This window comes from Silurus meridionalis, chromosome 4 (assembly GCF_014805685.1).
Source record: "Silurus meridionalis isolate SWU-2019-XX chromosome 4, ASM1480568v1, whole genome shotgun sequence".
Lineage (NCBI taxonomy): Eukaryota > Metazoa > Chordata > Actinopteri > Siluriformes > Siluridae > Silurus > Silurus meridionalis.
Window position 1 is genome coordinate 38,653,283 of NC_060887.1, and position 27,052 is coordinate 38,680,334.

The 27,052-nt window shown below is 40.8% G+C and overlaps 1 protein-coding gene across 1 annotated transcript in view; it reads left to right on the forward strand.

Moving 5' to 3' along the window:
* The first annotated feature begins 280 nt into the window (after positions 1-280).
* olfm3a (olfactomedin 3a) overlaps positions 281-27,052 on the forward strand; it is a 51,012-nt gene continuing 24,240 nt past the window's right edge. Inside the window, exon 1 of the mRNA XM_046847099.1 lies at positions 281-664. Coding sequence (XP_046703055.1) covers positions 596-664 — 69 coding nt within the window. The 5' untranslated portion in view covers positions 281-595. The remainder of the gene's footprint in view (positions 665-27,052) is intronic.

The window sequence follows — 27,052 nt, forward strand, 5'->3', positions numbered from 1 at the left end:
AGAAACACTCCATCCAGCAATGGAATCATGCCATAATCAAAGGTCAAACCCCCCCATATGGATATATGGATGGAGGGATAGATGGATGGATGGATGGATGGATGGATGGATGGATGAATTTACCTTCTAAACTTTGATCTGAACATTACCTCAGTGATTTAATATTATTTCTTTGTTTGTTTATTTGTTTGATGTTTGCTTTGCCCTGCTGGCACGCGATTGGCTGATTGGCTAATCATAATCATCAGGTGCACTGGGAGAGACACAGAGAACGCGCGCGCTAACTCACTCGGTAATCAATTCGCGTGCATCCACTCCTCCTCTTTCTCTACCTCCTCCTCCTCCGACTTCTCTCTCTCCACCTCCACCTCCCTCCTGTCCGGTCGGCGCCATCGCTCCGATCAGGAGAGCGCGTTCGTCTCTCAGCGCGCGCGACGCCCCCATCGCCGCCGCTCCCGTCAGTGCGGTCCGTTTTGCGCGCGCCACGCACACCGACCTGCACCAACACACACACACACACACACACACCGTGCTACACCGGAGCAAGAACCCTCAGGAAAGGAGGCAGAAGCGGAGGACCGAGACTCGGGGCAGGATGCGCGCGCTGCTCGGCGTCCCGACTCCTGTCCTCCTCCTCGTCGTGTACGGATGGTGTCCCTCTATGGTGAGCGCGTGCCTCCGTTAACGCGTTTATTACCTTTCTGTGTGCGCTCTTTTTTTTTTACAGTCGAGGAGTCTTTTACACGTGAGTGTCACGTGACCCGGGCTATACGCTGTATTATTTCTGAATGATGATCATGATTTTTATTAGGATGCACCGTTTTTATCTTACAAATGTATCTGGCGAACTTTGCGCGATTTCCGCGACTGCACGTGAAGAACAAGAAGGCGCACGCGCGCGCTCCGTATTCCTCTCTTAAGCCTTGTTACACAGCGGGGCTGCAACGTGCACGTGCACGCGCGCGACGGTCGGCTTTAAAGTTTGACTCAAAAAAAAAAAAAAAAGGTCAATAGTGGAGCAAACGGTGGCCTCGTGACTTGCGCGTGCGTGCGTGTGTGCGTATGTGTGCGTGCGTGGAGACAGAATCTCACTGCAGGTCTGATTGTTGCGCAGAGGTGCGCGAGCGTTTGCAAGAAGAAAAAAAAAATATGAAAAAAAGAATGAGGTGGAAAATGCAGTGTCACTAGAGACCGGCGGACGCGCGAGCGCGGCCACACACACGCAAACTGTTGCTCCTATTCATGTTATAGGAGGTCGACATGCTGATGCACGCACACACACACACACACACACACACAGTGCACATATCCACCAAATCTGGATTAACTCTTGCAGGAGAAATATTTTTTAGATATCATTTCATTCACAAAAATCATCTCGCATTCAAAACCTGTTTATATTTTAATTGATTTTGTTATTGATTTTAAAGTATTTCACCCAAATTCTCCATACAGTCATAACGATTAGTGGAGGAAAGAAATATTTCAAAATTTTCAGAAGGTAAAAGTTTTCAATATGGCGGCTCTTATAATATTCTGCTCTTTAGCTCGATGTTATAGCAGCTATAAATGCTCCTTCTCACCGCTCCTCAAAACAAAAAACCTCAGCATCTCACTCCTGGTTTCTCCTTCTGTTGCCCGTGTTCTTCTCCAGTTCTTCTCCAAATCTGGTGATCCTGTTATCGAAATCCCTGTATTCACCATAGAAGTTCCTTCACATGCAAAACTCCTCCAGTGGAGCTCAGGAGGGTCTTTAGGAAACATCTACAATAGCTGTCTCACTCCGTATGGACCTGTGTGTTCAACGCTCTGAACTCACACCTGAACCTCTCCCAGCCAATCACAATCCAGCATTTTACGCTGTGCATATACACTCAAAAGTATTGGGACACCTGACTTTTTCAGCCACGTGCTTCTTCTACAAACCGTTACCAGAAATCCGAGGCACACGGTGTTTGTTGAGGATGTACAGAACCTGGAATGAAATTTAGAATTAGGAGACCCAAACCTGTTCCAGCATGACAACGCAAACCCTGTGCACAACGCCAGCTTCACGAAGATCTGCTTTCCATGGGTTGGATGTGTGTGGAGGATCTGCTGCTATAGAGCTCCAACGCTATTAGGATCAATTCTAGTATCCTTCACCTACATCAGTGTGGCTGAATGAGCACAAACCCCCACAAAATCTAGTGGAACATCTTCCCAGAAGAGTGGAGCTTATTATAAAAGCCACAGTCAGGTGTCCACAAACTTTTGGCCATAGAGAGATAGAGAGAGAGAAGGAAATAGAATGGATTGTAAACGGTTAATTATTTGTTGTTGCTCTTTAAAGCAGAATGTTAACACACACACACACACACACACACTCTCTCACTGCCTGCACACTGGTAATAAGCGTGTAATTGAAGAAAATGTTAAAAGGTTAAAATAATGAAAAAAACACGTTTTGCTCGTTCTTCACATCCTGTACACATCATCCTGCGTTCCTTTTTACTTCCTCGAACTCAAATCCACGTTTTCACGTGAAATCGCAGCCACACAGTACGAGAGTGCAGTGGTTTTCTAACGACTGGTCCATGAGCTGAAACAGAATGAAAAAAAAACAAAATTAGCCAGAATAAACACGAAATGCAATAAAACCTTCATTAATAAAAAGGGAAGAAAATAATTAAAGCAGATCGGAATGAAAGAGTAGAAAAACATTTACCCAAAAAACGATTATTGAAAATTTGAACTAAAATTTATAAAAATGAAAGAATAGAATAAAGTTAAAATGGAATAAATATATGAAGTAAAATAAATTGAATAAAAAATGATAAAAAAAAAGGATGAGAATTAAAGAGTAAAATATATTTCTTAATGAATTAAAATCAATACAAGAATTAAAGAGAAGAATAACATTGACCAAATAAAATAGAACAAATTAAAAACTTAATTCAAATAAAAGAGTGAACTAAAACAGTAAAAAAAAGAACAACAAAAAATAGTAGAATTCATAGTTTAAATTCAATAAATAATTGAAATAAAAGAAATAAAAAATGAGTTGTGTCGTACGAATGAAAAGACAATAACGATGAGAAATAAAGATTGGAATAAAATGTAAAAAAAATGAATCAGAATTAGTATAAAAATTAAAGAGTAAAGTTTGCAGAAAAAACAATAAAAAATCAAAGAATAAAATAAAGTGAAAATTAATAACCAAAATAAATAATTAAATAGAAAAAAAATTATCAGATAAAAAGTATGAAAATAAAATAAAGGATGAGATAAAGAGTAAAATAAAATAAAATGAATAAAAATATATTATAAGAATTAAGGAGTAGAAAAACATTTACAAAATAATGTAATAAGTATAAAATTAAAGAGAATGAAAGAGTGGGCTAAGATGAAAAACAAAATAAAAAGATAAAAAAAAGAATAAAAATGAAAGTGTAAAGTTATAATTAAATAATTATATAAAATAAACTATAAAAAATCTATCTATCTATCTATCTATCTATCTATCTGTCTATCTGTCTATCTATCTATCTATCTATCTATCTATCTATCTATCTATCTATCATTAGACTAAATAATAAATTGATCATTGATCAGAAATATGAGGCAGTGTGATCATTGGAAGGCAGAAATGACTCCTAATGAAGTGCAGCTGAGGAAACTAGACGTAGGAGTCGTAAGTGTCCTGCACTCGTCTTTCTCTCCACTTCATACTGTTTATCCTTCGACGCTCCGCTTCAGATCCGCTCATAAACCCTCGCCTCGTCGCCGTGTCTCGTAGAGAAATGTGTCACGGCGTTCTCTCAGCAGGAGCCGAGGCCGTAGTTTCTGCCTGTCTTTCAGAAACGCTTTATTTATTCGCCGTATTTCTTCACCCAGTCTACTAGTGCTGTTAGGAGACCAGCGACGGGTAGACCCATGCGTCTGCAAATTCCTTCTGGGAGAAAAATGAGAAGAAGAAAGAAAAAAAGCATTCAGATACAGAGGTTAGAAACCTGAGTGTGTTTCCTTGCAAATAAATAAATAAATAAATAATAAATAATCCATCTTTTGTAACGCTGAAGGATCTCCTGGCCTTCAGCTTTTTACTCCTTTCACTGGAAATGTTGATACACTTAATGGGCAAATAAATTACTGTAAAAATAAAGTGTTAATAATTCAATATTAAGTGCTGACTCTTCTTTAAATCCTACAAAAAGTCGACCCATTATATAAACATATATATCAGTAGAAGAATGCTGAGGATGGAGCCACAAGGTAGGAGAAAAAGAGGAAGGCCAAGGAGGAGGTTCATGGATGTGGTGAGGGAAGACATGCAGGTAGCAGGCAGATGTAGAGAACAGGGTATGGAGATGGATGATCCGCTGTGGCGACCCATAATGGGACCAGACAAAAGAAGGAGAAGACAGAAATGGCGGTGCAGGAAGCTCAGCTTTTTTGTTTTCTACCTCTTACTTCTAAAGAGATTTACAAGGCAAACATTGCCTCTTTGTAGCCCATGTACATGGGGTCATTTCAGTCCACTGTGGGCTCTGGTATGTTGTGTGAAATTTACATTTACGGCATTTTGGCAGACGCCGTTATCCAGAGCGACTTACGTTTACCTTATTCATACAATTCAGCAGCTATGAGGTAAGGGCCTTGCTGAGGGGCACAGGAGTGGCCTCTTGGAGTGGCTGGGATTTGAATTTGGATCTGATTGGAATTCATGTTTTGACTACATATTATCAGGTCCAGGTAGGACCCCAGTGGCCCAGCTCAAAGTAGGGACTAAGTGTGGCCCCTGTGGGCCCACAACATTCCACTGACCACTCTGTGCTGGGTGTGGACTTATGGCCCCAGATGTGCTCCTTAGTGTGGGGCCTACACGTTCCCAGGATTTCATGCTGGTAATGGGGCTGGGGTACTATACTCAGTGTGGGTAACCCATACTTTGGGCTGGCCCTCTGGGGTCCCACATGGGGCATGTTTTCTGGGTTGTAATCAGACAATATGGCAAAAAACCTATTTTGAAAATTATTATCAGGGGGCCCCTGGTTTGATCTGGTGTTTTTGTGCCCCCTGTATCAGTGGGTGTGGACTCCCGATACATTTACCTTCAAGGCATTTGCTAGACATTCTTATCCAGAGCAATTTACATTTGTTCCATTCATACAGCTGAACATTCGAGAACATTCGATTGTTCTCTTTTATATAATCCAAATTGTTCATTTCAAATCTCTGGCACAAAATTGAATGATGAATGTTTTTGTTTGTTTCGATAAAACCTCACAAAAGGGGCCACGTTTGTCCAGCATGGTTTTTTTTTCCCTGTCATATTTTCTTTTTCCTGTCATCTTTTTCATGCATGTGATTACGCAGTTACGTGGACAAGAGGTCAGCAACCCCTCGTTACACTCTGATTGCAGGAAACGCTCTAAATATAAGCTGGAGTTTGTCTGAGCGCCGAAGCGACACCGTGTAATGCGGCGTGTGACTCACGAATCAGGACGAGACCGAGGACAGGATGAGGGTATATGATGCCTGGATGTCTGATGTCTGGCATTTTCGGTACTGTTATGGGTGGGTTGCTAAACGTAAAATTGCTTGTCGGTTTTTTTTTACGCCGTTTTTTATTATTAACATTTGTGATCATCAGCAGTTTACATTAAAAATAACTATTTCAAATAAAATGCCCGTTTGGTTGAATAAAATATACAATTATACTTTATAATATTTGATCAAAATAAAATACACTTTTTCTTTTTTATTAATTAAATTGATATTTTATTATAAAAGAATTTAACTGATTAAATAAAATTAAATAGATGGAAAATTTTAATAAATAGTTTACATTTGTTAGACCCTATCTGGGTAATATAGATGTGTATATAAGTGTGTGTGTGTGTGTGTGTGTGTGTGTGTGTGTGTGTGTGTGTGTTTTACATTTAACATTACATTTTCTAAAGATATGGTCTATTTAACAACTTATTTCTCCATACTTTAACAAATCATTAATTCACTCCGTCGATATGCAGAATTGTCAGGGTTTTCTCGTTTTAAGAGAAATTCTTGAAGCTGGACATAAAACGCTAAAACATCCATATCACTAAACTGACGTAAAAATGAAAATCTGAGCTTAACAACGCACTAAAATCGTATTTTTTCAGTATGGAGCGAGCAGCCACAGTGACACTGCGCTAACTCTAGTTCCTTTTTATACCCTCTGGCATTGTTGTGTATCTTTTCACGTTCAATAATAATAAATAAAACAGCGACACTGCACTCAAAGTGCGAGGCGGAAACTAAACGAACTTCAGCCTGCAACTTAATGCGCTCGTGAGAAGACTCAGATCGTAACTTTGTCCCGCACGTAAAAAGGATTTGCATTCGGTACATTGTGCAGCGAACCGAAAAAGTGTACCGTTACACCACTAACAATTACTAACGATTATTATTTCTTTTTATTAACGATTTATATCTATACATTTTATCCATTAAAACTACGTTTGCTGTCATGGAACATCTATTAGTTCCTGTTGGCGCTTACGTTCTAGCAGCTGCTTTTTCCCTCATCAGTTTTGCTTCTTTGTCTCTGAAATCATTCAGAAAATAAATGTGGATTATTCTGCTAAAGAGAAACCACAACGTCTGCAGCATCGATGGCTCGGGCGGCTTTTGCGGTTACGCAACTTTAATGAACATCAAGACAAACCATTAATTAGTTCAAGGTCGAAAAACAGGCACAAGGTCAGCAAGCAGGAAAAACTTTGCAGGACCAGAACGCAGACATGAATGAATGAAAGTCTATTTTATGGTGGGGTATGTTTGTGTGTGTGTGTGTGTGTGTGTGTGTGTGTGTGTGTGTGTGTGTGTGTGTGTGTGTGTGTGTGTGTGTGTGTGTGTTGAAGTAACTACATGCAAAAAAGTTGAGCATAAAATTAGTAGGTGCTTCTTTTTGTGCCTTCAATTCCACATTTAGTCTCATTTGCTCTTCTACTAAACTCCATTCTTCTGAGAAGATGTTCCACTAGATTTTGTGGAGATTTGTGGTAAATCGTTCAGAAGGTAGGTCAGGTACTAATGAAGGTATTGGAGCTCTATAGAAGGTGATCTTTCACTTCCACCCATGGAAAGCATAACTTCATTGTCATGCTGGAACAGGTTTGAGTTTCTTTAGTTAAAGTGGAGGGAAAATCTCACGCTACAGCATCCAAAGACGTCCGATAAACAGTGTGCCTTCAAATGTGTGTTTTTGATTGATGCCCCTTGTGGACATGTTTGTCATGGTTTTGAAGTTACCACTGTTACAAAGCTCTGACACTGGAGACTCCTTCCATAAACGATCATAAATGAAAATTAATTAATCTGTACAGATTTGTGTTCAGGGTTCTGGAAACAATTACAGTAGTTGTTACTATAGAAACGATATTGTGTTAAAACAAGCGCATGGCAACAGTTATTCACCTGCTAATTAATACAAACCAGCAGAAATGAAATGCTGCGATATTGTTTACTTTATAATTCTGATTTAAGAGCTGGTTTAGGACAGAGGCGTTAGCATGTAATGCTAGTTATTGCTGGTGATGAGTCGTTCGTGAACGATTCGTTCATTTTAAACGAGTCTTTTAAAGCGACTCGGAAGAACGAGTCGTTTTAAAGAGTGATTCGCTCTACTGGACCTCTACTAGGCCTCTACTGGACGCGCACGAGCAAAGCGTTGCAAAATGGCAACAAAAAAAACGTTCTGTTAGTTGTGTACAGGAAACAGAATTCAGCAGTTCATCTCATGAATCATCTGGTCCCAGGCGTTCATTCTTTTGCCTCATGACTCCCATAGACGCATAGATCTGTATAAATGCAATAGATCTCTTTTTTTTGTCTTTTTTAAAGTCTTGACATTATTATAAAAATTGAGCTAAATGTTTTTAGAAAAAAGGATTTTGAAGAAGTCACTCAAATTATCTGATCTTTTCATCACTACTTATTACCCCTTTTCAACCGAAACACCACCTCAATCTGCTGTCCTTCATGTTGTCTCACTGATTACAATCCCCAAACAATCCCGAGAAACGGCACGGATACTTCTGGAACACCGTCATTCAGCTGCCTCTGTTCCACAAAGACGTCAGGATCCTATCTGCTCAACGCCTTGGGTTTTTTTAACAGTAACACTAGAAGCCAAATCCCTGCTGTCACGTCCATTTGTTCAGCAGGTGTCTCGTCTCAGCGCAAAGCTTTCCTCCTGCAACGCCTAGATCTCATTCACGTGACAGAGATATTCAGTTGCGAGTTTACGTTCAATTGTCCAATAAATGTTTCAAAACAGGCGACTGATTTGGAGTTTTAAGACGAGTTTTAAGAAGCGACATGGTTTTTCAACGCTGGCTTTGTATTTCCAAAATGCCATTAAACATTTAGTCCTTATTTGCTGCTATAATCATTTCCACTCTTCTGGGTAGATGTTCCACTTGACTTTGAGGAGTCTTGTGCTCATTCAGCCACACTGGCATTAGTAGGTAGGGTCAGGTACTGATGTAGGTGAGGTGAGGAGGCCTGGGGTGCAGTCAGCCTTCACATTTATTCTAATAGTGTCGCAGCTCTATAGGGCTTGAACCCCTGACCCCATGTCCTAAATGGATCCAAATGAAATGAAAACATTCACTTTAATTGATGGAGGTGGCAGCTCGGTGGTTAAGCCGGTCAACTTTGGATCAGAAGGTCATGAGTTCAAATCCCAACACTGCCAGGTTCTCACTGCTGGGCCCTTGAGCAAGGCTTGTAAGTTTCTCTGGATGAGGGACGTCTTTAAATGCTGTAAATGTAGTTAATATTTGACTGCTGAATGCAGGTCCGAAAATGTCCTCATGTCCATCAGTCAGAAATGTGCTCATGGATCAAATGAGTGTAGAAACACCCACAGAGCACGAGTGTGAACCATTATGTGTCATTCAGCATTTATTTTTTTGGTTTGTTTGTCCAAATCTTGGCGTTTCCTCTGATGATCTCAGTCTTGTTTTTTTTGTCACAGCATGGTGGAGAACACACCAGGGTTCTATTCACAACACTAAACACTCAGGCTCAGTGCTTAATGCCTGTCCAGGAACCTTGTTGGCTTTCTCAGCTTGTTCTGTGTGTATATATGTGCGTGTGCTTTATAAACGATTGCCAGAGACCGCCGCGTCCTTTCTAGACTCGTCTCATCTCATTGTCCATCCGCTGCTTTTCCTGAGCGCACGATCTCAAACAGCAGGTCAGAACAACCGGTTTTGATTTGTGCTCGCCATGTCATTTCTTCTAAACACCTGATGCTGACGTAAAATACCACACATCTTCTCTGATGAGCACCTCCACCCAATTTTGGATACAGCTTTTTATCCCGGTTTGATGTTTCCATTATTGTGTCCCGTCTCCTGTAAATGGAATTTCAACCCTCATTGTTCAGAACGGAGGACAGACACGGGTGTCACGAGTTTCTTTTCTTGTTAAGAAGATGATGTTATTAGCACTTTCTTTTAAGGTGTAAGCAAGTTTTAGGGGAAAAACATCACGCTAACCTTCATTATATTTCTCTGATACTCAGGAGAGAGTGAAACCTGGCAAAATGATCAAATTGGGAGAAAAAAAAACTATTACCACTATTTGGAAGTACACAATTGTACAAAATAGGGTGGCATTACACTGGAACCATGACTAGGAGACCCAAACCTTCTCCAGCATGACAGCACCCCTGGGAACAAAGGCTGTAGAGCTTTAACCCTATGGAACATGATAAATGTAAATGTTGACTGGTCTCCTCACCTCGCTTACGCCCTTGTGGCTGAATGAATCCCATACAAATCACCACAGAAATCTAATAGAACATCTTGTTGGAGTCTTCTTGTTCTTCTTTCGGCTTCTCACATTAGGGGTGCCACATCGGATCATCCGTCTCCATAACCCCCTGTCCTCTACATCTGCCTCTTTTGAACCAACTACCTGCATGTCTTCTCTCACTACATCCATAAACCTCCTCCTTGGTCTTCTTTTTCTCCTTCCTGGTGTCTCCATCCTCAGCATTCTCCTACTGATATACCCCATGTCTCTCCTCTGCACATGTCCAAACCATCTCAATCTCACCTCCCTCACCTTGTCTCCAAAACGTCCTACATGCGCTGTCCCTCTAATAAACTCATTTCTAAGTAGAGGTTATTATAAGAGCAAACGGAGACTAAATGTGGGATGTAAATAAAAAGCGTACATCACTCTTATGGTTAACAAATTTTTGTCCATATAAGTCTGAAAGGACAAAAATGTTCAATTTAATTTTTCAGCTGTGAAGATGTGCAAGTTTAGCGATACTTTGCTTAAAAGACTGAATTTAAGGCTTGGTTAATTCCAGTTACTAACAACTTATCTGTTTGTGTGTTTTTGATGTGATGCAGGTCTTCAATTTCTATCTTATGGTTTTAAAAAGTTTTTAACTTTATTTGGTGAAACCCTGGTTTTTACCTGTTATCATGATGGTGTATACTGTATAACATTGGTAAATTATCTTAATGTCAAACAGAGTCAACACAAAAGTCACACCAAAGTAGAATGTGGACTAAATGCATCATTATTCGCATTTAACCTCAAATTTGATGTCCAGATGCTTCAAATTTCCGTCTTGGTTTTGTACAATGTACAATGACACACTGAGTGCTATTTCCTCTGCAGTTCTGACTTTACAAGATCGTGACATTGGCAAAGCAATGATATGCGTAATAGTCCTGTTTCATGGTTGGTGCCTGTTGAGTTGAACACAGGCTTTTGAGTTTGAACTGGCATTAGCATACAATCTTTCAAAAATGGAAAAAAAAGAACCAGATGAAGAAAAAATCTTAAGAAAAATCTTAACAAATATAATAGGGTTCTTGCACCTTATTGCTTGGACCCCTTATCTTTCAGACTAATAACTGAAGTTAGTAGAACAAACGCACCAGCAATTTTTTTGTTTAGTGAAACATTTAGGGGTTTAGGGCATACTGGAAGACTATTGATAGGAATGTCCTTTCTTTTCTTCTTCTTTTTTTTTGCTGTTTCTACCTTATTCTCATTGTCTAATAGTTGGTGGTTTGGTGAGATTTGATTCAGTGATTGATATTTGGGGGGTCCAAGCATTGAAGCTGCTGGAACCTTAATGATTTTGTTCGGGATATAAAAGGTCCAAGCACCAAAGGTACTGTTTCCCTATTGAAATTGTTAGGATTTGTCTTTATTTCTTTTTTCCATCTGTTTCTTGCTCTTTTCTTCTTGTTATTTTTGTCATTTTTATCTTTTTATTTTTCTTCTTCTTCTCCTTTTTGCTTCTTCTTCATCTCCTTTTTCTCTTTAACGAATCATTCAGACCAAACTGTAAGTCTCAGGCATACGACACTTGGTAACACGTAGTACACCAACCCCCCTATTCAAGCAGGTAACAAGGGTCTCAATGGTCTGATGATGGCGCTATAGTTAATCTTATTTTGTATGTGTTTTTGACTCATGTTTTAAGCCCATAAAGCTCCTGTCAAAACACTCCAGATCCACACATTGCCAGTAAGTCCACAAGGTCACACTCATCAACAGGCAAACCGACAGACATGTTAAAGACAGACCACAGTCACATCCACACACAGATACTCACAAGGTTGTTTTCCCCAGTCACAGATCACTGCCAATTACAGCGTACATGAATGACTCTGGCCTCACCAGGATTCAGTCTCGTGATGTCTCCGTAATAGCCAAAACCTTCGACATGTCAGGAACATTGTGGTACAGATTAGTGGGAGTGGCGGTAATGGGTCGTTCTCAGATCAGACAATGGATCAACTGCTGGATTCCTCGTGAATGAATCAAATCAGTGGTTCAGAAACGTCTTTTCTCAACACACTAACCTTCGCAGTTTCTCTAGCAGATGTTTCGGCTAATCACACGGAATTATGTCAATTATCGAGCTTTAGAAAGCTCACTGAGGGAGAATAGAGATTTCATATCCGGGCAATGATGTTTTCAGTTTCATTTCCCCTCTCTGCTCTAATGACAGATGTGAACTCTGAGTTATGTATTTCTACAAATGGACTTGGATATCTGTATGAAAGTATGTGTTTTGTAAGCAACAAGTCAGCTAGCATTAGAAATCAACGAGCTTCTGGACTATTTATTTTCTCTAAAGATGTGGAAAAATGTGCTGTCACTCCTTTGTGAAACAAAAGAACCTAGCCTAGTGGTTAAGGAATTGGACTTTGGGTCTGGGAGTTACGGGTTTGAGTCCCAGCTATACCAACCTGTCACTCGTGGGCTTCTGAGCAAGGCCCTTAAGCCCCATGGGTGCTGAGTTGTGGGAATGGGGATAATAGGGGCTAGCAACCCGACCCTGTAACAAAACTACTACGAAAACGGCAAGTAAGCCACAAGGCCCAATAAAGACTAGTAACAAATTACACGTTCCACGTGTTTACATTGTACATATTGAACTAAACTGTAGTGAAAGAATTGTTTATACCCCCATTATGCTAGCTAGCTAATACTGGCTATTTGCTTCAGTACCATTAGCATCAGGTAATAGCCCCATCTAGCAAAGTGCAGCTAGCTGGAGTGTACAGCATTCCACTGTTTGTTCTCATAAACATGTCTTTTGATTTGTGTATGGCCCCACCGCTGTTTTTTTGTTGTTGGTGCAGGTCTTTAGGAATATTTTTGTTCATTTGTCTCCACTTCTGTGTTGATCAGTTTGTGTTGGAATATCCCCGTGTGAAGGATTGTTGTGTTCAGCATCTCACAGAGACTTTTTTTTTTCATTGTTTGTTTCACAGTGTTCGACCTATTTTTATATATTTTTTTTCGTTTCTTGTTTGTCAGGATTCAGATCAGGGCTCATACAAAGACACTTTAGGGTAATCCAGTGTTTTATTATCCATTTTAGGTACTTTTAGCTGTATGGGATCGTTATCCCTTTGGAGGACCCATGAGCTGAACCAAAACATGAAACCAAACCAAAACATTCATGCCAGATGCAGCTAAGCAGGACTAAAAACAATATCAAGTCTCCTCCAGTTTTGTTTGTCCAAAAAGCCATTCCCCTAGAATCATCGTGACCCTTTACATTTTTCACAAAACCAATGACTAATCAATTCACCATAACCACTTTATCACCCCTTATATACCCCCCCCCAAGTTTAGCTTTATTGTTGTTTGCTAATCGCTTGACTTTTGTCTGTTTCTCGCTGCCAATTTATGAAATTAAACCATTCCTACGCTGCACTTACATGACAATTAGTCTCAGAAACACACTGTATAACAACAAAAAGTAATTTCTTTACGTACTCTCAGATTAAGATTTGGATCTGTTTGTCTTGGCATTCATATCAATGAGCTGTTTCTTTGACCTCATCCGGCTTTAAAATTTATGTCTGTAGAGTACAAAGATGCGGTTTTCATGATCGCATATGTACTCCAGTTGACTTATTATTTGTAATATGAAACGAATACGGTTGCAGAATAGCAGATCTGAGATTGTTGAGGTCTTCGGCATCCCTTCGAGCATACAAGTGTGATTATCCGTGATATACTGGAGGTCACTCAGTGCTCTGAGGATCTTCTAAACATGAGCAGCCTAAAAGGTCCATGAGGTTTCTATGAAGGGTTAAGCTTAAGAACCATGGAAATGTAATTTATATTTGCTACAATGTCTCAGGGCTACAAGTGCCATAAATTGTTTTTACACTCAAGTGTCCATCAGTAAAAAGTGGCGAACCTCAGCAATGATGAAACTGTAATGAATGGATATCCTGTGCCACCCAGATGAGGATGGGTTGCCTTTTTGAGTTTGGTTGCTCTCTAAGATTCTTCCTCATACCATCTCAGGGAGTTTTTTTATTTCACCAGATTGGAGACAGGTGAAGGTGATGAGTAAGAAGGCGAGGCTGTGCAAGTGTGCTGAGTGTAGGAGGGAGGCGTGGCTGGTGGTTCCCTGACAAGGTGTTAGAACTTAGCAAGGAATGCATATTATAAAACCAATAATGTTATGGTTTTAGCACCATACATCGCGATGGTATATTTTCATTCTGAGATTTATAATTTGTATTACTTTTTGTCCGGGTGTAGCAGAAAAACGTTTGCAACATGAGTTATTTCAACAAAATGCAGCACCGGCCTGTGAATTTCCCCAGAGGGCTTCAGTGTTGTCCTGAGTGACACCACTGACTATCATTATGACGCCACAGCTATAGAAACCATCAGTATTTTTGAGAAGTGCAGTAGAACAGAGTGTTGCATCACACAGGAATCTCATACAGTGAGACTGAATGGCGTAAAGCAAGAAACTCAATGAACACAATTTAACACGTCTCCTTTTAGTGCAGTCACGTACATCATCTCCAACAGAAATATTACTATTAACCGCGTAAAATGACCCTGGGGTTTCGTGCATTTTTTCTCTCCATGCATTACGGTTTTCCTGGGGATTTGAAAAGGCAAATTGTGTTTGTGCACGCTGTCCGGCTTTTCTTAAATCTTGTAAACATCCTCGTAACCAAATCGATTTCTTTTCCTCTGTCAGTGAAAGCTATTAAATCCGCATGAATATATTTGATCTTGCGCAGTTTGCTACAGATGCAGCTTGCGAGCCCTGACTAGTGCGCTCTCTGACCATCCAATTAAAGGACACGAAAATGCTGAAATGTTATCGGACACCTGCTAGATGGCCCCCAGTGTCTCCGACTTACAATCTGATTGGTTAAAACAACAGCGTCGAGCAGCATAGAGTTTAATCTAAAAAAAATGCATTGCTGGCCTTATGACAGGTTCTTTTAATCCCGGCAACACGTGATGTGATGGCTGACATCTGAATGGATAGAAATCTGAAGATACACAGACACTCAGAATCGACTTTTCGGAATAATTGAATACATAATAATTTGGCTTATAAACCACCCTCTTTTTCAGTTGTGGTGCACCAGGTCCTTCTCTGCTGGTCCTGGTGCACCACCACTGATAAAAGTGGGGTGGTTTATAAGCCAAATACGAAGAACATGCACTAAAAAGAACATTAAATGAGGTGTTGTGTATTACAGGAACTTTTTCGTAGCTCTGTTCAGCAGGTTGGACATTAGGATCGGTTTTTGTAGAAGCGTCTGACTTTGATAGCACACTTGCTCCCACTCTTGCTTTGCGCTTGTTCTACACGGGCTTGTGAGACAGATAATGCATTGCACAGTGTGTATCGACTGCTGAATTACCAGAGAGAAGGAGAGAGATGGAGAATAAACAAAGTAAATAATACAAACTGCAGGATCTACAACGTTGTAATGGCTAGTTTCGGAGGAAAAATTGACGACATAAGACAATAGAACCGGAGATAAAGAATAAGAATGATATACAATCTTTCTCTCTTTCTCTTTCTGTTGTTGGGAAGATAAGAAGCATGAAGAGGTTCGGAGAAATGCAGCACACACTCAGACACACACGGTCTGTATGGACGTCCGTCTGCGTCGTTGTGCTTTAACGTCGCTGGTCCACATCCCATTTGTCAAAGCGTCATTAACGTCCGTCTCCACGCAGTTCGAGCAGAAAGCACGGCTCGCAGTAACTGTATTAAAAATGAGTGGGCCATGATGATGAATGGTCCAGGAACAGCTACAGAAAGAAAGCTCAGCGAGAAGACACAGAGTCCCTCCTCATCCGAGCCTAAATGTTAACTCGTTTAAAAGGCGTGATCATCAGTCAGGACTCGGACTACTGGCTCACTCGACCTTTACTATTTGTTTTCTCTTCCCTCTCTCTCTTTCGCTCTCTGTCTAGCTCTTAAAATGAAATGATGTGATGAATGACTTGGTAAAAGAGCTTCATTATTCTGCTCGTGTTTACTGATAGTTCACGGTTCAGAAGGTCGTTACTTTTCCAGCAGCACAACTCCAGGAGCAACATTTACAGCTTTTGGTAGACTCCATTATCCAGCTTCCAGTTATCTTCTTTACACATCTAAGCTGTGAAGGGTTGAGGGCCTTGCTCAAGGGCCCTGAAGCATGATGGTGCTGGTATTTGAACTCATAACGCGCCCAACCAACTCCTTAACCACTGAGCTACCATGTTCCCTCCAATACAGGACCAGCATATGAATGGTCAACGTTAGAGACAGTGTGTTCCCCCATGAGCCCCAAGTTTAAGTTTTGGGTTTATGCAAAAATAAACAAATACAGGTCAATCCTTACTTACCATGGAGATGTGTTCTGATGACCCCATTGCCACCTGAAAATATGGTCAAGACAAGGCCTATCCTACCCAGGAGTTTTAAAGAATGCTGATCAGTATGGGATAGTATACTGCAATTTGGTAATGATTTGTACATAATTTTAGCAAAACAGAGCAGTTCACACTACCGTAATGTATTAACTATACAGTATATATACACACCAATCAGGCATAACATTCTAACATTATGAGCGGTGAAGAACACTGATGATCTCTTCATCATGGCACATGTTAGTGGGTGGATTTATTTATTAGGTAGCGTGTGAACATTTTGTCCTTAAATGTGTCGTGTTAGAAGCAGAAAATATGTGCGAGCGAAAGGATTTGATCTAGTTTGACAAATTGTGACGTCTAGATGACTGGGTCAGAGCGTCCCCAAAACTGCAGCTCTTGTGGGATGTTCCTGGTCTGCAGTGGTCAGTATCTATTTAAAGGGCTCTAAGGAAGGAACAGTGGTGAAGCCGAGGCTCATGGATGCACGCGAGGTGCGAAGTCTGGTCTGCGTGGTCCTACAGACGAGCTCCTGTAGCTCAAATTAGCTGAAGAAGTTCATGCCGTTGATGCGCGACGGATCGCAACTGTGTAGCAGCAAAAGGGGACCAACACAATATTAGGCGGGTGGTCATAATGTTATGCACGATCAGTATGTGGCAGCACGAGCGATGTTTGGGGGCGGAGCATATCCCGCTACTGTTTTCTTGCTGCGGGAAAATATTAAAAAATTTCTTGTTATTGTCATCATGTGATCAAAAAATCCTAAGTTGAACTATTGTAATTGTGGAACTACCTGTAATATTACTGTCTTCATTGCTACTGTAGTTCACTGAAAAGATCACCCTCATGTCCTGCACTGGAGAGGTATGTGGGAAGTGGTAGCTTATATTTAAGACATTGGACTTCTGATCGAAAGGTTGTGAGTTGAAATGCCAGCAAAGCCAAGCTGCCGCTGCTGAGCACTTAAACGAGGCTTATCCAGTCTCTCTGGATGAGGGCGTCTGCCCTAAATATAAATGTAGACTGTACGATGACGGCTATTGAATCATAAGTTATAATGCAGTTTAGCATAAAAGAATCGAAGACGTAATTATCAGTATGCGCTAATGACAAACAACTAGAGCAAAATAAATCACGCATTAGGAGTGTTGGCCTTTGCTTCCATGCAGTATTGTTTTGTATGCGGTTATTCTATTCTGGTTATGGTATCAGGTAGAAGACATGTCACAACACCGGATTTCCTTTTCCTATTGCAATCAAACATACCGTTTTTTCTTTTAGCTCTTTTTGCCTCCATGGTGTAAGGTTTTAGCGTCACGTCACGTCGACTGATATGTCAATTCATTCTGCATTTTTATTGGCTAGTCAGCAGAGCCACTGTGAGACGGACGTCTAAAATGTTTGACAGAAAATATTCTGGATATTTTAGATTGCAAAATCAGGACAGTGGTTGTCTTTGAACCTATAAAGTAGAACCACTGTTTGAGAGCCAGAAGCTAAGAACAACTGTTTCATGTTAGGGTAGGCTAGACTCATGCTGTAAGACATGCTAGGATCGTGCTGTAAGACATGCTAGCCTCATGCTGTAAGACGTACTAGCCTCGTGCTGTAAGACATGCTAGGATCGTGCTTTAAGACATGCTAGGCTCATACTGTGAGACATGCTAGGCTCGTCTTGTGAGACATGCTAGGCTCGTCTTGTGAGACATGCTAGCCTCGTGCTGTGAGACATGCTAGCCTCGTGCTGTGAGACATGCTAGATTCGTGTTGTGAGACATGCTAGCCTCGTGTTGTGAGAAAAGCTAGGCTTGTGTTGTGAGAAATGCTAGACTCGTTTTGTGAGACATGCTAGGCTCATGCTGTGAGACATACTGGGCGTGTGTTCTGAGAAATCTATTTAACATTGTTCCATTCGATGTCGATTTACCTCGAACAATCGATGAGCAGAAATATTACTTCTAATATTTGAATCATGAATCATGATTTATGTTTGTGTACAAGAACAAAATGATCTCAAGCTTTGTATTTTTTCCCTCTCAAACGCTTCACTGCAGCAAAAGGAAACGAGAGAAAGGACGAGTCTCGGGAGTGTGTTTGTTTCCTTCTCATTTCCAGACTAATAATTTATTGTTCGTACCATAAAAAGGTTCATTCTGGCTCGTTAGACCTGACGCAGAATTTCAGGTCACACCGGAGGCTCGGAATTAAGGACCTCAGCATGGAGATTCGGATGAGTGTTTCGTTTTTGCCGCAGAGTCGAACGTCGGGGTTCGGACGGAGGGACGGATGGCGGGGAAATGGCCGACTTTGCACGTGCACGTGTTCCTGACAGATAGACAGCGTGTTCTCTGGCAGAGTGAGAGAACTCGAGGATGGAGATGGATGAGGAGAGAGCAGTTCAACAGGGCCAATTGTGAATGACAGGCGTGCATTGAGTGTGAAGAAGTGCGTTTTTGTGTGTGTGTGTGTGTGTGTTTAGCTGGAAGAGAGTGATGACGGATGGACAGATGATGAACTCTGAGTGAGTTTGTCCTATAACGTACATTTACATCAGCTAACACCACTTCTAATCCCCTCTCTCTCTCTCTCTCTCTCTCACACACACACTCTATCTCTCTTCATCTATCCATCTTTCCGTTGCGGTAATCATGGATCCACCTGAACCGTTTGCTTTTGTTCTGTGCCGTGATGTGCCTCGCATTTCAACACCACCTCCGAACGATAGATCAAAGACAGGAGAGAGCGATCAGGTGCACTGTGGGAGGTGAAAGAGAGAAAGAAAAAGAGAGAGAAAAAAGCGAGGGCATATAAAGTGCAGTCTTTTTCTCTTTCTCTTCGCGAGGTGGCAGAGCCCCGCGAGTCCTCACATTCCACACCGACACACATTTCCTGTTAAATTAGGACTGCAGGAATTGAAGGCAGAGCGAGAGTCGGAGCTCATCTGTCTTTTAGCCGCCGAGTGTCACCAGGGAATCAGACGCTTCCACCACTGCAGCTTTTACAGCCAGGAAGCTCCGGATATGACTTGGATAAACGAGTGCCTTACCCGGAGTTCCAAAGAGAAAGAGCGGTACAGATAGAAAGAGAGAGAAAGGGAGGGGTAGAGAAGCAAATAAATGAGAGGAGATAGAGAAAAGTATAAAGAAAGAGAGACAGAAGGACAAAAGAAGAGAGATACATTGAGAAGGACACAGACAAAAGTACTTAGTCACAAGAAGACAGGAAATGCAAGAACAGCCCCAAGTAGAGTCACAAATGAGTGACATTCAAAAGTATTGGAACAAACACTTCTTTGGGAAAAGGTGATTTTTAACAACAGTCTGTTTTTTGGGTGAAATAAACCTGAAGATGAAAATGTTATGATAATATAATGTTTTAGTGACGTTATTAGTTCTTTAAACATTGTAAAAAAAAGTGCGGTGATGTGTAGTGATTGTTATCCTTAATGTTCTTGTTCTTTTTTAATGTAAAGGTTAAAAGTCTTTTTTAGTTTTAGTTTTTTCAGAATGTTCTGTTAATTGATAGGATAACATTTTCTCCCTGAGCCTCTTTTTACTTTTATTGGAGAAGGTTTTTAGACTGGTATGTAGGGTGGTGCAGGACATGTATGAGGACAGTGTGACAGAAGTGAAGTGTGCAGTAGGAACGACAGACTGGTTTAAGGTGGAGGTTAGGCTGCATCAAGGATCGGCTCTGAGCCCTTCACTGTTAGCAGGTTACAGGTTGACGGACGAGGTCAGACAGGAGTCTCCATGGACTATGATGAATGCGGATGATATTGTGATTTGTGGTGAGAGTAGGAAGCCGGTTGAGAAGAGCCTGGAGAGGTGGAGGTACACGCTGGAGAGAAGGAGAATGTCATTCCTATCAATAAAAAAATAGAAAACTTGTAAAGAGCTTTAAGTGTTAATCACTACACATTTTGACAGTGCTTAAAGGATGTTATTTTCTATTTTAGGCAGAGATTGCAAAAGTACACACATCCTTCACTCCAGTAGAAGTGCAGATTCTCATGTTTTAAAAGACTCTGGTAAAAGTTGACGTTCTGACTGCACTTGTTTACTCAAGTTAAAGTAAAGAAGTTTGGGCTCTGACATGTTCCTTAGTAAAAAGTAGTGATTATTACTACCTGTTTTAGTGTCACGCTGGTAACTGGACGCCACAATATATTAATATACTAATATAAACAAATTTCAATTGTTGTTATCTAATGAATGTATCCAGGCTGAAGATCCACCATATAGAACACAAGCAGAGAAAAGATGATGATGATCATGAATGTCTCTGTTCTCAGTCATGTTTCCATCACTGACTCCCTCTGTCTCATCCACATTAACCCCAGACTTCTTACTGTCTTCTGCCTTGTTCGTTGTTACCTTCATAAACTAGTCTACGTCTGTTTTCTGTGAGAGACAGGAAATTATTTACCAGTGGGAGCTGAAAAATTCACACAATGACAGGAAACAGGTTGATAAGAAGAAAAAATATTGATCGTGTCAGCAAATAGATTTAAACTAAATTAACGAGTCTGTTTTGAAAATGTAAGAAGTAGAAAGTTAGAGACAGAGAATGATAGAGAGAGAAAGAAGGCAAAGAGAGAGAGAGAGAGAGAGAAAGAAAGAGAGGAGCAAACTGAGTGATATCAAAATAATAAGGAGACAGCAAGAAGCAGAAAGACAGAAGTAAAGATAAAGAGAAAAGACAATGATAGACAGAAAGGTGAGGCAGAGAGACAGAGAAACAGAGTGATACCAAGATCGAGAGAAAGACAGAGACACAAAGAAGCAAGAGCAACAAAACAAGAGATGGAGAAAGAGTGAGACAAAGAGAAAGAGAAAAGAGAGGGACAGTGAGAGAAAGAAGGAAACAGATCAAAAGAGACTGAGTGATAGGCAAGTGATGAGAGGCGGAGCGACAGGAAAAGGAGAGGAGGGATACGGGGACACAAACAAGCGAGAGCAACAGAACAAAAGAAAGAAAAAAACGAGGAAGAGAGAGACAAAAGAGAGTGTTTCGGGGTGAAAGAATGAGAGTGAGACAGTGAAAGAAATATTAATGTAGAGAGACAAACAGGGGGACAGGGGAAGAGAAATAGAGTAAGAGAGTAATAGAAAGACAAAAAAAGAGAATGCTGGGCAGAAATGGGAGGCAGATCAACAGGGAAAGGGATGAAGGGAGACAGGTACACAAAGAAACGAGAACAAGAGACGGAGAGAAAAAGAGAGAGGGGTCACTCATTAGAGTCCTTCAATAAACCATTATTTTGCATTACATGGGAAAGCACAAAGGGGATGGACAGAATAATGTGTATTGAAAAACAAAAAAGCAGTAGAAATACAATTCCGTAAGTGTTGTTTCTTCCTTTCTTCCCTCCTTCCTTTTTTTCTTCCTTTTTTATATCAGGCTTTAAATCTTCTGCATCTCACAGTGCATTGCAGCTCCTCCTGTGCTTAGAGCTGACAGAATCCTGGCATTCTGTCACACCATCTACAAAATAGAATGGTATTCAGACGTATGGAGTCTGGATTCCGCTGACGCTGAGAGCGTTTTCCCTCCTGCCTTTCATTTCCTTTCCTTGTAAAACAAGACAGCTGTTTTTAGTAAAACAACAGGTGTTTTGCTTCGAACCATTCTTCAGCCCGTATACATCCAGATGTTCGGACTCTCAGCCCTCTGAGCCAAACGGTTTCCTTACTCTGCGCAGTGCAAGCAGGTGGTTTGGAGTACATAATCCAAGCCTCATGATATAAAAATGCACAATAAATCCAAAAAGTATTGGGACATCCATCATTCCGTGTCATACGTGGTTCTTCTCCAAGCTGTTAGCACAAAGTTGGAGGCATGCACTTTTACAGGACAGCATGAAATGTTCCCTCCACATAAACTAGGAGACCCAAACCTAGTTCTGCGCACAAAGCCAGCTCCATGATGATATGCTTTACATGGGTTGCAGTGGAAGATCTCCTGCTATAGATCTCCAAACCTACTAAACCACCTATTTGGGATGAATTGGAAAGCCATCCCAGGCCTCTTCACCTCACTGACATTATGAACACCTGTGTAGCTGATTGAGCACAAATCTTCACAAAATCTTCCATAAGACCAAATTGGGACTAAATGTGGACCCCAAACAGGACAGAACAATCTCATGATCAGGTGTCCACCAACTCTTTCCTCCTATATCGTCTAATTGTCAGGGTTTACATTTAAATTATCGTATTTATTTAACTATTTAAGGGCTTGATCAGGGGCCCAGGAGTGGCAGCTTGGTATGGTAGGGATATGAACTCACACCCTTTGGATTCGAAGTCCAGTATCCTCAACCACTTCCACTTCCCTCAGGATTATTGCCTATAGTTCATTACGAGGACTATGTCTCCCATCAACACCAGCACCTCACATGACCAGATGTCCCTGATCACTCATACCTGTTTAATGTCACCCCCAATTAACACCCTGATTTACGGACCACACACTTTGTTTCACGTCTGCCCTTCAAGGTTGTTATCAGTGATCATGAAGTTATGGGTTTCGTTCATTCAGCGCCATTCGTTTTTTTTTTACATTTGCTTTCATAGTAAATTAGCTGCCCTCACGTCTGTTTCTGCTCATATCACATGACAGTAATCTGATTACTTTCTGGAAGCCTTCAAGGTCAAGTGTGTAAATCAGACTCACAAAACAATCTGGGTTTAAATGGATTTATTATTTTTGCATTCTGATTTAAATTTTTTAAAAGATATATTAAAGTCCTTTAAAAACATTCTTATTCATTTAAAAGTTTGATTCATTAAAAAGATAGATATACATATATATATATATGTGTATACATACTGTATATATCGATCAGGCAATCAGGCATAACATTATGACCACCTGCCTAATATTGTGTTGGTCTCCTTTTAGTCAAGTCAAGAGGCTTTTATTGTCATTTCTACTATACACAGTGGTACACAGTACACAGTAAAAACGAGACAACGTTCCTCCGGAACCCTGGTGCTACACTAAACAGAGAAGCTGCTAAAACAGTTCTGACCCATCGATCATAAACGACATGAACTTCTTCAGCAGTTTGAGCTACAGGAGCTCGTCTGTTGGACCACACGGACCAGCCTTCACTCCTCACGTGCATCAATGATCCTCGGCCGCCCACGACCCTGTCGCCGGTTCACCACTCTTCCTTCCTTGGAGCACTTTTGATAGATTCTGACCACTGCAGACCAGGAACACACCACAAGAGCTGCAGTTTTAGAGATGCTCCGACTCAGTCGTCTAGACGTCACAATTTGCTTAACTCGCTCAAATCCTAACGCTCTCCCATTTTTCCTGCTTCTAACATAAACGTTGAGGACAAAATGTTCACCTGCTGCCTGATAAATGAATCCACCTAATAACAGGTGCCATGATAAATAGAGATCATCAGTGTTCTTCACTTCACCGTAATGTTATAATGTTATATTGTAATGCCCGATCAGTGTATATACCCCTTATTTTCAGTCTCGTCAATGCAAAGTAACAAATTTAGTGTCACTATTCATTATCAAGTCGTTTATGTTCATGTTTGATGCATCTCCGGTTTTCTGATCTCATTTCTTTTACAAATTTTTCATCCTCAGATTTGCCCATGTTCTGTTCTTTGCTAATTGACGACCTTGCCTGTTTTTTTTTTTTCACTTGCTGAATTGGTTTATAAGAAAGAAAGTATGCCTTCAAATTTCCTGAAACAATGTCTAAAAGTACAAGGACAAAATTAATTACTGTCACACAACATTAAAACCTTGTCGACACCAAACACCATGTACGTGAACAATGAGTTATTTTAAAGTAAGTTTGAATCAAAAGTCGGAAACTTTTTTTTACACCATTTTTACCCATTGACCTGAAGGGGGTGGAACGTTCCCTTATTGAATTTGTCAAAAGATATTTACATTTTTTTGTGGCATTTGGCAGATGCCCCCTTATCTAAAGTGACTAACAAAAGTGCTTTGAAGTCTCCATCAATAAATACATTCTGATGCTGATTCATTAGGACAAAGACTAAGAATGCCATCGGTCTAAACCTCTGCTGTGAGAGAAAATAGTTTATTTAGGTACCGCTGGAGGAGATAGTTCTTTAGATGTTGTTTGACTCAACTGTTCAAAGATCAAGTGGAAGTTCATTCCACCACCTTGGTACCAGAACAAACAAAAAATTTTAACTTGTTTCCATGTACCCTGAGATATGGTGTGAGCAGTCGAGTGGTGATTGAGAACTGGAAGCATCATGCAACAGTGGTGGAGGATGGAGGGATCAGTGGTGGAGGATGGAGGGATCACTGGTGCAGTGGTGGAGGATGGAGGGATCAGTTGTGCAATAGTAGAGGATGGAGGGATAAGGGGTGGAGGATGGAGAGATGAATGGTGCAATTGTAAAGGATGGAGGGATCAGTGGTGTAGAGGTCAAGGATGGAGGGATTGGCAGAGCAGCAGTAAATGTTGGAGGAAATGTGGTGCAGTGTGGGGTGAAATTAGTGCTGTGAGGTAGAGGGGTGTTGGTCCATTTTTGGATTTGTGGACAAACATCAATGTTGTAATTTAGATGTAGCAGCTACAGGAAACCAATGTAACGACTTTTATCCTTGATACCAGGGATGGACTTGTTCAGGCTCTCTACATATTTGCCCTTGTTTTTATTGGACTTGGTGCTCTGCCTCCTGACCTTTGCTAAACAAGCTCGCTGCCCTCTCCATTTCGTAAACCTGCTAGACTAAGTCCTTCGCCCTCTCTGTCCCCTGACACTGCTAGACCTGATTCTCCATTCTCTTTGCCCCTTACCTTGCTAGATGCAACTCTTTGCCTTTGACCCTGATAGACTTGGCTCTCTTCCCCTTATTGCCGCTGACCCTGCTAGACCAAACTCTCAATTCTACCTGCCACCTACTTTGCTAGACCCGACTGACCACCTCTAATTCTGCTAGTCATGGCTTTCCTTCCTCGTTGCCCCATGCCCCTGCTAGACCAATCTTCCTAATTGCCCTGTGCTCTATGTGGGCAGATAAACTTCTTTTTCCAATTGTGTCCCTGCTCTTGAAGCACATGAGGCTCCAGTGCTGATGTCCAGCATGTACCATGCCATGCTCTTAGCATAATAACTATTATGGGCTCATTCAGAATCATTAGCTCTGAGTGCGCTTCACTTTGAGTACACTTTAGTGGAATCTCTCACCCTGCTCACTATTTTAATGAAATGGGATCGCTCCTGAACTGGATCTTCATTAGGGATCAACAGAGGAATATTTGGCATCATGTGTTTTTGTTAAAGCAATCAGCTGAATCACAAGTGATGCTGGCACAGTGGTTTCACATCCAACAAACTTTCTTATGGCAGTGACACTTAGAACACTTATACACTATACAGACATAAGTATTAATAAATATGTGTAATACAAGTCTGTAATATATATCTGGTTATTCTTCAAACTGTTTCCACAATGTTGGATGCACACAAATGTAAAGGCCATCTTTGGATGCAGGAGCATGAAATTTTGCCCCTACTTGAACTAGGTGGTTTGGAGTGGAAGATCTCCTATTGTAGAGCTCTGGTCTTAAACCTATTGGGATGAATGTGAAGGCTGACTGCACCCCAGGCCTCCTCACTTCACCTACATCAGTACCTGACTTTACTAACACCTTTACAAAGAGAGACATATTGTATGTGTGTATTGAAAACATGTTAGGGTGAATATAAGTATTGGTGTCAGTTCTCCTGACAGGGTTCAAACCACAGGAGGGCAAAAACAGAGTAGAACACTGCTGGGTAATTTATAATTAATCATCCCCACACACAGAGATCAGGAGTAAACACCGTCTCCAAGACTAGCATTATGAACTAGGAAAAGAAACAGAGTGTAAAATATTTTTGGAAGGCAGACTATAAAAAGGCTACTCAGAGATAAGAGGCTACAGGTGAGAATAATTAAAAACCATTGCAACAATGAGAATCAGGACTCTCGACAATATGAGAAAGATCATGAAATAAACATATATAAATAATAGAGGTAGTTTCAGTTAAATGGTTCATGATCGGGGTTTTACAGACTAGCATAGGAATCTGTCTGTCTGTCTGTCTGTCTGTCTGTCCGTCCATCCATCTGTCCAAAGACTCAGAAACCTACATATTTATCTGTCTATCTATCAATTTATACCAGCCAACCAACCACTCATCTATCTATCTATCTATCTATCTATCTATCTATCTATCTATCTATCTATCTATCTATCTATCTATCTGTCTATCTGTCAGTCAGTCTGTCTGTCTGTCTGTCTGTCTGTCTGTCTGTTTAATTTATACCGACTACTCATCTATCTAACAATCAGTCAGTCAGTCAGTCAGTCTGTCTGTCTGTTTAATTTATACCAACTACTTATCTATCTATCTATCTATCTATCTATCTATCTATCTATCTATCTATCTATCTATCTATCTATCTATCTATCTATCTATCTATCTATCTATCTATCTATCTATCTGAGTGGGTAGAGATAGTTTGAAAAATGTCTGGCATTGATTTCAGTACCCAATCTCTCTCTCTCTCTCTCTCCCACCCACTTTTTCCCTCTTTCACTCTCTCTTTCCCCCTCTGTGTGTCTGCTGCTTTTGTAGATGGCAGGAAAGTTTGCTCTGTTCTTTTTCACTTCTTTGATATTCAGAGCAGCCTCGCATGGCCTTGACTCCAGCTAGCTTAAAAAACTACACTGATTAGCATAACATCATATTGCAGAGGCACAGAAGTGGAGCGTTTATCATCGATGAGTGCATTTCTTTCTTATTCACAACTTTATCCTATCACAC